Source organism: Camellia sinensis, chromosome 8, assembly GCF_055761805.1.
Source record: "Camellia sinensis isolate YWXY chromosome 8, ASM5576180v1, whole genome shotgun sequence".
Classification (NCBI taxonomy): Eukaryota; Viridiplantae; Streptophyta; class Magnoliopsida; order Ericales; family Theaceae; genus Camellia; species Camellia sinensis.
In genome coordinates, this window is record NC_138968.1 from 75543992 (window position 1) to 75555538 (window position 11547).

At 40.3% G+C, this 11547-nt stretch overlaps 1 protein-coding gene across 4 annotated transcripts; it reads left to right on the plus strand.

Annotated features, from left to right (window-relative positions):
- Nucleotides 1–1377: 1377 nt before the first annotated feature.
- LOC114295359 (kinesin-like protein KIN-7O) lies at nt 1378–5949 on the plus strand. 4 transcript variants are annotated; one of them, XR_014337853.1, is made up of 10 exons: nt 1378–1535; nt 2199–2312; nt 2415–2496; nt 2801–2868; nt 2945–3019; nt 3163–3350; nt 3922–4016; nt 4534–4605; nt 5396–5471; nt 5605–5949. XR_014337853.1 is itself a non-coding variant. In XM_082882857.1 (8 exons), the coding sequence occupies exons 1-7, from the start codon at nt 1464–1466 to the stop codon at nt 5466–5468; spliced, it is 672 nt and encodes a 223-aa protein (XP_082738983.1). In that variant the 5' UTR covers nt 1378–1463; the 3' UTR covers nt 5469–5471; nt 5605–5949. The 4 variants fall into 4 exon arrangements, 2 of the variants coding, with proteins under 2 accessions (XP_082738983.1, XP_082738981.1); XR_014337854.1 differs by lacking the exon at nt 3922–4016; XM_082882857.1 differs by lacking the exons at nt 3922–4016; nt 4534–4605.
- The last annotated feature ends 5598 nt before the right edge of the window (nt 5950–11547 follow it).

The following is an 11547-nucleotide window of genomic DNA, read 5'->3' on the forward strand; positions in this document are numbered from 1 at the left end:
GTCAATTTTGGTCCTGTTACTGTTTTCCCAAGAAATGATTTCAAATGCATTGGCATTGTTGTTCTTGTTCATTTATGGCCTTCGTTTACCAGCTTGAAACTGGCTCAAGATGGCCTTCCCATTTTATAGGATTTTGTTTACTCCATTTTATATGGTTAGTGATTCAAACAAATGAGTGGTGGGAGAGAGGTGGATCTGTGAAACGGGGAACAGGGTGCCTAGCTACTCTGGACTGTCGGAACAAAAGGGCTTTACTCATTAGTACAGTGGAACTCTAGATTTTTAGAGGGTGGGAATGTGGAGGTTCACATTGGTCAGACACCTTTACCCGTGCAATATTTTACCCTTAATTTCATTGTTGGTAAGATACTGGATTGTCTAAGTTCTATCCAGTGCAAAACCGACAGACAGTCCAGCTTAGTTAAACGATGGTGCACCGCCCTTGTCCTTGACTGTTTCCTTCCCTTTATCCCTATTATCATCTGCAGGGACTATCTCTTATAATAAGTTTTTTGCAAAAACAAAAACTTTAAAAAATGGAAAATGAAAAAGAAGACAGAAATTGCTATTCTATAACATTAAACATATATATGCAGGATTGACATCCAAACAAACACAAGGCGTTTCCAATCTCTCTTCCGGGTACAATTCCTTTTTAGGATATGATAGTCTCTCCCCGACTATTTTATATTGTATGAAAGATGTGAAGATGCTGTTCTTCTTCTCTGATCCCCTTCCCTTGATTGATTCAGTATCTTCTGGAGGAAGTTGCTTTGGTGCCTGAGCAATTAAAGAAAATTCCCCTGCAGGTCAGGCATTGCTCATATATTTTTCACATGCTATCTTGTGTAGTGATGCCTTGATGGAAGCCATTACCAAAGTCTCTCTATGTACTCATGTATATATGTATGCTTATAATTGTTTGTATTTTAGTATCTGTGATTATGGCACTGATGGTGTGTTTCTATTGACAAGTTGCAGTTAAATTGGCTCAATGTTCAATTTGAAAAATGTCTCTTGTTTCAAGCATTTGACCTCTGCGAGAAGTTGGTGCTACATTCTAACATTCTCTTCTTCTGTGTTTCTCATGGCATATCTGCCTAGCCTTGCTCTTTCCCCTGGCATCAACCACAGCCACATCCCCCTCTGGCACCATCTCCTTCTCTGCCTACCCCAACCCTCACCACCAAACACTATCACCTCTTTCCACTTCATTGTCTATTCCCAACAGCCGAACACCACCACCAACCACTGTTAACTTTCATAGACTGTATTGAGTAACGTTTATTAAATTTGGTGTTAGGTATGAATTTGAACGCCCATTGGCCCCCATGGACACTTTACTTTGATCATGTAAATTTCTAGTTTTATGTTTACAAACTCTCTCTCTCTCTCTCTACACTTGCCCTCTTGTAGGCACTGTTTTTGCTTATGGACAAACTAACAGTGGAAAAACACATACAATGCGAGGCTCAACTTCTGAACCTGGAGTCATACCTCATGCCGTACGTGATTTGTTCGATAGTATACAAGAGGTAGCTGTTATTGTTCAAGCTTTTCATATTTAATAACTTTTCTTTTCATTTTTCTCATCATGTCATTTCTACATGTCCTTTGTCTTTGTGCATTACTAGGTGTTACACGAGATACTATTGTTTGGTCAATTGGGGAAATCTTTCAAATGAGAATAGATCTCAAATATCTAATAGAGTGAAATAGATAAGAAGTCTTCAGTACAGCCCATGGCATTATGTGGTGCATCAGTTAAAAAATTTAGTTTGTCTCCAGAGAAGTCAATTGTTTCTTGGGCTTTCACTTGGCTAGGCATCTACATGTCTCTTTTTCATCCTAATGTGTCTCTAGTAACTCTTTGGATACCACATTACCACTTATTATTTTAAACCTAAAATGGGTAGCTGTTGGCCTGTTCAGCACGGTGTTGCTTTACCGTACACTGCTTCAGGGATGACGGGTTATTCTTCTTGAACTGGACTTTCTTAGTTAATTTGGTATTAATTGAGGACACCAGTGAACTTGGTACTCTTTGTTTGATCAGCATATTGTAATCATTTGTACTGTAACCACTGTTAACTTTTACCATGTTCTGTTCTGGTTCTGATATCGTGTCTTCTTTCAAAGCACCACTTTTCTCTTAAAGTTGTTGATTTGGTTTCTCTTCTATAATCTTAATGCTTTAGGATATGGATCGAGAGTTTCTTTTAAGAATGTCCTATATGGAGATATATAATGAGGAAATAAATGATTTGCTAGCTCCTGAGCACCGAAAACTGCAGATTCATGAAAGTCTTGAGGTACTTATTACTTCCCTCTAGGACCTACTTAACTGATATTGATATCGTTCTGATAAATAATGACTGACTGTCCATTTATTCTGATTTCCTTCATGCATGAAGCGGGGAATATTTGTTGCTAGGTTAAAAGAAGAAATCGTTGCCTCTCCTGAGCAAATCCTTGAACTTATGGAGTTCGGTAAATGTGGGTTTTTTTGAACATTTCTATCCCTTAAATTTCTTCTTTTTAAAGTAGTCTTCAAGGGCATTTCCACCTGTCCTGACACAAACACCCCCCCCCCCCACCCCACCCCACACACACACACACGCAAAGAGTGCCTATGGCACACTTCTATCCCTTGTTCTTATATAAGGTTGTTTCAGTCTTTTAAATAAGGTCACCTTCAACCTTGAAAGTCACTTGCAATTTGACATTTAATTCTTAAATTCATAAGCAAATTATACAATTTAACACTTTCTTTTTCTATCTTTTGGATTTTGATTTACAGCTCATCGACATATTGGGGAGACGAATATGAATTTGTACAGTAGCAGATCACATACAATTTTTCGTATGGTAAAGTTACTAATCTTTCTGATATCCTAATTTTTATAATTGTGCAATCTTGTACGCTTATTTTCCATTTGCATAGATTATTGAGAGTAAGGAGAGAAGTGAAGATGAAGATAGTGGCAGTTCTTGTGATGCTATTCGTGTATCTGTTTTGGTATGCTTCATCAAAATTTTCTATACTTCCTATAATATTTATTTTTGGATTGCTAATAATTGTTAGATATTTGTTGCTGTGATATACAATATTTTGCTTATTTTCTCCATCCATCTCATTTTTTTTGGGGGGTCTATTTTTAGAACTTGGTGGACCTTGCTGGTTCAGAGCGTGCTGCGAAGATGGGTGCTGAAGGTGTTCGTTTGAAAGAAGGTTCTCACATTAATAAAAGCCTAATGACACTTGGAACTGTCATCAAGAAATTGAGTGAAGGTGCTGAGAGTCAAGGGTATGGAGGAGAGCCTTCAAGAACAGGACAAGATAAACACAAGTACGTCTCATAGCTTGTTTTCCAGACATCATAATTGTCTGGTTCATCTATAGCATAACATGATAATAGTGTTTATCCTTTAAAAACATGTAATTTTTTTTTCTTTTCTCAAGTGGGGTGACATTGTGCTTAGTTTTTGTACCACCACATCGATTACTTTTGTATCATTCATTGATTGCCATTTCAGTTTAGGTTATATTTGTATAACTGAAATGTCTAGTAGTTTTCCTTCTTGTTCCTTCACTAGTATGTCAAAATATGACTCTAGTAGATAGTTGAGCAGTAATAGAAAAAATCTAGTGAGATGTTAGTGCTGGTTAGCAAACTGTTAGCTAGCATTTCAATTCAAAACAATAAAGTTCAACTACACTTCCATCTGCTTGTACTTGCTAGTATATGTACAGACATGATAAAGCGTTGATGCTACATCCTCCATACCCTAGAGTAGATAGCATTAGTAATGGTTGATGCCTTTGCAAGTTGTTACACCATTCAGTTTGTTTGCAAGTTGCATAGTCTATTTTGGCCCACCATTTGTCACTTACTGAAACTCGACATTAACTTTGATCAGGTATGGGATTACACTAATGCATCCTGGACAGCCTTTGCTACTGCTAAAGCAAAGTCACAATGCACACAACCTTCTTGTGGATTTTAGGAATGAAGGTTTGCTCACTTGCATGTTAAACTTCTGTTAGAACAAAGAAGCTTTCGTATTGTGCCATCCCTGTGTTCTGTTGTTTTACTGTCAGGATTTATATCAAATCTATGGTTCATTTCCATTGTTATAAGATTTTGTAAGTTGCTTTTAAATGTGTAATTTATTAATTTATCTTGTTCTTTCAGTGCAAAATGTGTTCTAAGACTTATGGAGACTACGTAATTAAATGTTATGAGAATCCAATACCTCTCTCTCTCTCTCTCTCCTGATGTTTGTAAATTGGTTGAAGAGGTATTCATGATTTTAAGGCTTGGTATCTAGGCAGCATGCATTTACAAGGGTCCTTAAGGTTTGTTGATGTCTATTGTTTTTATGTTTCTGTTTGGTCAGAGCATTTTCATGTGGAAACTCCCATCTTCTGCACAAATATATTGCACCTACATGGTCTTAGCTATGTTTCTAACCATCTTTTGCCTGGCCATACCGTAACTCTCACTCCTGCATTCTTATTCCTAATTGAAGGCAGTGCGACATGGTAGAGCCCTTGTGTGAGTATCATTCAACAGTAATCTGCAGAAGTCGGACTACATTATGGTAACGACTGATCCTCTTCAAATCCTGGAAATATGTGCCTTTAAAAGCAGATATTCCTTTCTTTCATAGGATATTAGAGTGTTGAAATTGTACAAGAAAACTGCAGGAAAATGTTTACTTTTGCATGATTATGTCCTGAAAATAGCTTGCCTCTATAAACTGCAGTAATTCTAGAAATTATTCAAAACACTAGTCCAGTCATTTTTGCTTAAAAACCCTATTCTCTTTGTAGCATTTTTCTTCGCTCACCATACACATGTGCACACATGTATGCACCCATACATGCGTTTGACTTTTTTGATTGTTTGCAGACACCTGCATAGTGGTGCAAGATTAGCACCAAACACTAGATGTCTAGAACTAGGATATTGTTGAGGACAATACAGTTGAATGTGTAAGGAGAGGCTTCTGTTTGTGCTAGATGACACAAGCAGCAAACGATAGAGGTTTGGAATTCTTTAAGTGAATGCTGAAGCCAGATCTAATGGTTGATAGTTATTTGTTGCAATTATAAATTAAAACCTTATAAGAAATTTATTTTTGAATCACTCAGTTCTCTGTGTCTGAGATTGTTTTACTTTTACATGGATAATTTTAGTTTGGACTGCATGTGAGCTTATTTATGATTTTCTCTCTGTTCCAATGAGTTTATAATAATTCTAGATTATGTTTAAATAAGTCCTCAATTTATTATTTTTTTTATTCTGCTTTCAGTGCAAGCCTTTTCTGGTATTTTTTATGTAGTCCTCTTTGCAATTTAAAATCACTGTTAAATTGTGAATTTCTTCAGAATGCAGTTGGTTCTCATTTATACCCTCAGAATCCAGTCCTCCGCCTTGGAAGTCAGCTCAACTTCAGTGTAGAAGGTTGGTGTATGATAAAATTTTACATTAATTTTTAGTTGGTCACAACTAAAACTCACAAATCCATTTCGGAAATCTAGATCTAAAAGACAACATTGAATTAATGTTTAAAAAGCCATACTAATTGTATATGCAGAAAATTACAAATTATATGAAGAAGTTGGAGAAGGTGTCAGCGCCACTGTTCACCGGGCTCTCAGCATTCCTTTGTGTTGACTGGGATTTGGGAATGTATCCTGCTCAAAATTGTCTTTTGTTGTACATGAACCTATTATGATTAATTGAATACGAATCCCTATTCTGCAGTGTAATGATGTGTAATATGCTTGACTATTCCATTGCATCTGCATGTGCAAGCAAATGACTTAACCTATTTTTTCTTTTTATTTTTTGATTGTGTTTGTTGTTTGATTTTGGTTCAGACACAATCATGTAATGTTTATTTAGTCAATATATTGAAGTAGCTGTAAAATTTTATTCATATTATTGTTATTTTTCAGTTTTATTACAGGTATGTTTTTTAGTTAAATATAACAGATTCAGAACAATTTTTTTTTTAAAAAAAGAGCTATAACGGCGTTTTTTCAAAACGCCACTACAGTGCCAACGGACATTTTTTTAAAATAAAAAAATCTATCACGGCGTTTTAAAAACGTCGCTAAATATTGGATGACGTCATTTTATCATTATTTATCGCATTTAGCGGCGTTTTTAAAAACGCCGCCTATACTAATTTTACGACGTTTTTAAAACGTCATAAACTTATAGCGACGGCCGCGTCCTCGACGTTTGGTGATAAGCGTCACTAAAGGAATTAGCGGCGTTTTTCATACATATAGCGGCGTTTTTAAAACGCCGCTAAAAGTCATTTTTCCAGCAGTGACAGTTGTTGAGGAGACATTATGTGATGTAGAGTTCAGCAGACCTAGTGCAGTGGGCGTGCAAGAAGCAATGATGAAGGAGCATGCACCCTGCCAAAAGAGCTATGATAAACCTCTAACATGTGTTGAGCAAGTTTTAACACCTGGCATCTTAAAAAGCCTTAGTGGACCCTTAGATGGACTTGGTCTATCCTCCTGGTGTGCATTTAGTTAAAAGCCCTTTGAATTTTCCATCTAAATCTCAGCTTACCATTCTCATATGCTATCTAAATACACTAGGCCACATACAAATGTTGACACTAACGGGTTGGCCATTCTGGATCTAGAGGATCAAGCTCAAGTTAGACCACCTGCTATCACCCTCAATCACCTGCGGCATATCAAGAAACTAGGAAAATAGAATGCTTAGATGGAGGGTTTTTCTCGTTTTGCTAGACTCTATGGCCACAAAGCTGCAACGCTTGCTAAACACACCGCCAGGGCTGTTATCTTCAGACCAGTAGCTGCTACCCTTGCACACTCTGATCTCTCTGAAGACAAATCAAGCTTGCATAGTTATCTGCTAAAAGAAGCTACGGCCACTGTTCAACTGGGGAAGAATCTTGGAATAAACTTCAGAGGAGAAGAAGATGTTGTGCTGGATAAGATCATTGATCTGGAGCTTAAGGATAAAGAAAGACTTACCAAGGATGATAAGGATAAGCTGTAATAGTAGCAGTTGGGGGAGTTACAGAGTGTCCATTTATTTCTCTATGAAGCTCTTGTCCTGGAATGCTAGCGGTATCGGTAAGTCTGAGAAGAGGGGTAGAATTAAGAAGTTACTAAAAGATAGGCATATTGATATTGTTTTCTTTCAAGAAACTAAGAAGGTGGTTGATTCGGTTACTGCAGCTAGAGGAATTTAGAGGAGCAGGAACATGGAGTTCTTATCTGTGGATCCTGTTGGAATTATAGGAGGGCTTCTTTGCATTTGGGATCCTGATGTTTTCTAGCTAACTGGCTGCTGCTGTAATAGAAGATTTATTTTACTCTTAGGTACATTATACAATTCTTTTGATTGTGTTATGCTCAATATGTACGCACCTAATGATGTCTGCAGCCGATCAATTTTTTTGGAATACTCTTCTTAACCACAGAGCTTCCTTTCCCAGCCCTTGGTGCTTGGCAGGTGATCTCAATGAAATAAGGAATATGGGTGAGAGAATTGGTTGCTCCAGAAGAGACAGGGGAATGAAACAACTCAATGAGTTTATAGATAAATGTGTTGTAGCAATCCCAGTTTTGCTACTTTGTTGAGTATGTTGGGGATCGAGCTGCCTGGTCAGCTCGGGGGGGTCTAGGGGGTAACGCCTCTTGGCGGGTCCTACGGCAGCGCCCTAGCGGGGTTGAGGGGCAGCGCCCCTGATGCAAAAATGCAAAATGCATTAGAAGTTTCTTGTCAGAGAATACTTGGTTCTAGAAGTTTGACCGATCTGCAAAAGTATTGGGAAAATGTATTTGACGCTTGAGTAGGGCTTTCCATGCTTGAACGGACCACGTTATATCAGTTTGTGAATCTAACATTTCAGATCACTTTTGTATATCTCTCTCTCTAAAAACCCTTTCCTCTCTATTCTCTCTACATTTCCCTACGCCAAATTGGATCAAAATCTTGATTTCTCAAGATCCATTAGAGTTCTGCCATAGGTTCTTCATCAAAGTTGGTTAACTTCTCGAGGGCTTCATTGTGTGCGGTGAAGATCGAGTTTTGACACCGTTGATTTGGGGGTTTCATCTCATTTGTTCTTCAAAACTTGAGGTAGGAATTTTCTTAGAGTTATATATATATATATATATATATATATTTGTGCAAGATCTATATAATGTTTGAAATCATCTTTCGATAGTGTAGACACCCCATTTTTGACCGACCTTAAGACTCAGATGTCACCAGTTAAGCGCTCGGTGATGTTGTATATTGTGCTCGTTCTGAGGTTTCAGAGTCATGACTGCGAGCCTTGCCTCCAAACTTTGGGGCCCTTTTGTGCTTTGCCTCGGTTTGCGAACCAAGCCCTGCTTTCTCTGTTTTCTCTTCCCGAAGGGAGGGAGAGGTCCCGTAGACCATCTCTCAGTGACCGTAGGCTACGCTTCGCGGCTGTAGGCCATTTTTCCCGTTTGGAGCCCAATTTTCGATTTTCGGAGCCATTAGGCCGTGTGCCTCGGTTCAGGACAGCCTAACTACTTCCGTTTGCACCAGTCTCTGGCACACCCCTTATTTTCTCCCTTTGGAGGGACACTGTGGCCTAGGAGACCACCTTCACGGTCGTACGCCACTTCCGGTGCCTAATAGCCTGTTTTCGGGGCCTCAGACTGCGCGTTTTGGCCCCCGAACTCTCGTTTTGCATCAGTCTTGGTCCATTTTTGGTAGGGACCCTATTTTCATTGCTAGGGAGGTGATAGGATGGTGGGAGGCCACCTTTTCCCCTAAAAAAATAGTTTTCTCTTTTTCTCTCTCCAAAAGCCGATTTTTCTGACAGAAAGATGGTTTTTCTCACTTTTGAGCCACAATTTCTGGCTTTTCATACCACCATTGTGTTGTGCTCATCTGGGAGGTCACCAATATGGGAAGGCCGACTAGTATTTCATCTTGACCCTTTTAAACCTTGCTAAAAAGCTGGTTTTTCTCTCTCCTAGGTCACATTTTCTGGTTTTTCACTATACATCTGTGTTACACTCATCTGGGAGGCCACCTTTTTGGGGTGGCCGGCCAGAAATTCTTCTTGAACCTTTTGACCCCTGGTCGGCCGACCAAGGGGAGTGGCCGGCCGGCCACTTGAACTGGCCGGCCTACTTCTTGGTTTTTGCCCTCTCTGAATGCATCACAGCTGTGCCAGCTGTGAGGCAATTGGACCATCCTCCATACACATGTATGGAGGATATGTGAAGCCACTTTAAGATATTTTGGAGCCTCTCCTCTATAAAGGGGAGGCTGATCTTCCATTGCAAGGGTTGAACCCCTTTTTGAAGGCTTACAACTCTCTCTCTCTCTATATCTCTACACTTGAGCTTCCAAACCCTAATATTCTTGCACCATTTGCACACCAACCCTTAGCACAACACCTCCTCCATCAATTCCAGCACTTTGGGACTGATTTGCAACGTTTGAAGGTTCACCAACTTGGTCCAAAAGCTCCAGCTTTGCTGCTCTTCAAGGGTAAGCACCTATTTCCCTTAAACTTGTATCTTTTTGTTCCATTGATTAGCCTTACTTGCAAGCATTTCTGGGCCTCCACCTAAACTGTAAAGTGTCTTATTTTGAGCTTCTCTTCAACTTTGTTGAAGGGAACTTTGCTTTTTGAAGTGATCTACTTCCCCTTCCCCTCTATCTCTCTTTTAGGGCTTTTTTTGCATCATATTTTAGCCTTACTTGTGAACATTTTCGAGATTGGTCATAAACTGAAAAAGATCTTGTTTTAATCTCCTCTTCAAGTTTGGTTTTGGTCTCTTTTCTATTTGGGTTCATCTTCCCCCTATGCATGCTTCATCTCTTCATGATTAGGGCTATACATTAGAGCACTTGCATTGGCCATGGTTTGGACTCTTAACCACTGAAATCCAGTGGATTTTCAGTGGCTTAGATGCATTTTTGAGAGCCAAAATCAGAGGGGAGTGACCCCCTCTCTCCTTGTTTTGTTTGGTGGTCTTGTTAGCCTTCCAAAGGGACCTCTTTTTGCATGCTTTTGTAGACACCCCATTTTTGACCGACCTTAGGACTCAGACGTCACCGATTGAGCACTTGGTGATGTTGCATATAGTGCTCATTCAGAAGTTTCAGAGTCTCGGCTGCGAGCCTTGCCTCCGGACTTCCGGACTCTTTCATGCTTTGCCTCGGTTTGCAAACCAGGCTCTGTTTTCTCTATTTTCTCTTCCTGAAGGGAGGGAGAGGCCTCATAGATCATCTCTTAGTGGCCATAGGTTATGTTTCGTGGTCATAGGCCATTTTGCCCGTTTGGAGTCCGGTTTTCGATTTTTCGGAGCCGTTGGCCGTGTGCCTCGGTTCAGGACCGCTTAACCACCTCCGTTTGCTCCGGTTTTTGGCATGAATCTTATTTGCTCCCTTTTGAGGGACACTGTGGCTTGAGAGACCAACTTCGTGGTCGAACACCACTTCTGGTGCCTAACAGTCAGTTTTCGGGGTCTCGGGCGGCGCGTTTCGGCCCCCGAACCTTCATTTTGCATCGGTTTGGGTTCATTTTTGGCAGGGACCTCTGTTTCATTGTTAGGAAGGTCGTAGAAGGGTGGGAGGCCAGCAATTGTTTTGACAACCAGTTTTATTCCTCCATCGCCCTCCGTCGCCCGTTTTTTCTCACTTGGAAGCCAATGTTGACCACCCTAAGGCCACTTTTTCTTGCCCCAAACCACATATTTGTGTTGTACACACCTGGGAGGCCACCAATATCATATGGCCGGCCAGTAATTGTGTGTGTCCCTTTTGAACCCCTCCAAAAAGTGGGCTTTTCTCTCTCCCGGTTTACTTTCTCCAGTTTTTGACCACATGGTTGTGTTGTGCACACATGAGAGGCCCTCTTTTTGGCATGGCCGGCCATTAATCTTCATTGAGCCTTTTGACCCTTGGTCAGCCGGCCATGGGGAAGGCCGACCGGCCACCTAAACCCTAGCAAACCAGCCGGCCTTGATCCTCTCTCCAGGTGCAATACAAATATGTATTTTGTTTCCCCCCAGATTGTGTATCCGGGAGGCTGCACTTTTGGGGGGAAACTTGAATTCATTTCTCCCCCTTTTTTCCCCCTCTTTTTCCCACACTTTTGCCTATATATCAGGCCCTCCAGCTCCCATTTGAAGGGTTACAAAATTTGCTCTAAGCCTCCTATATTGTATCTCTCTCTCTCTACACTCCAACCCTCAAAATCTTCCAAACCCTACACCATTTCCACACCACCACATAGCACCACACCACCACCATCCTTTCCAACACTTGGAGCTGGTTTTCCAGAGGCAAGGAGCACCTTTTCTCAAGCCAAGAGGCTGTTGAAGTTTGGTCTACAAGGGTGAGCCACACTTTCCCTCTTTTTGAGCTTCTTTTGCATGCTTTCTAAGCCATACTTGCTTCCATTTTTGGGCTCCGACCCTTACTTAAAATAGCATTATTTTGAGCTCCTTTTCATGTTTGTTTAAGGGCCTCTCCCTGTTTGAGGCTT

Coding starts and splice junctions, on each gene's coding strand:
- LOC114295359 (XM_082882855.1), top strand. CDS start 1,464: ATGCGAGGCTCAACTTCTGAACCTGGAGTCATACCTCATGCCGTACGT. Junction 2,497..2,800: donor ACTTATGGAGTTCGGTAAAT/GTGGGTTTTTTT, acceptor TTTGATTTACAG/CTCATCGACATATTGGGGAG. Junction 3,020..3,162: donor CTATTCGTGTATCTGTTTTG/GTATGCTTCATC, acceptor GTCTATTTTTAG/AACTTGGTGGACCTTGCTGG.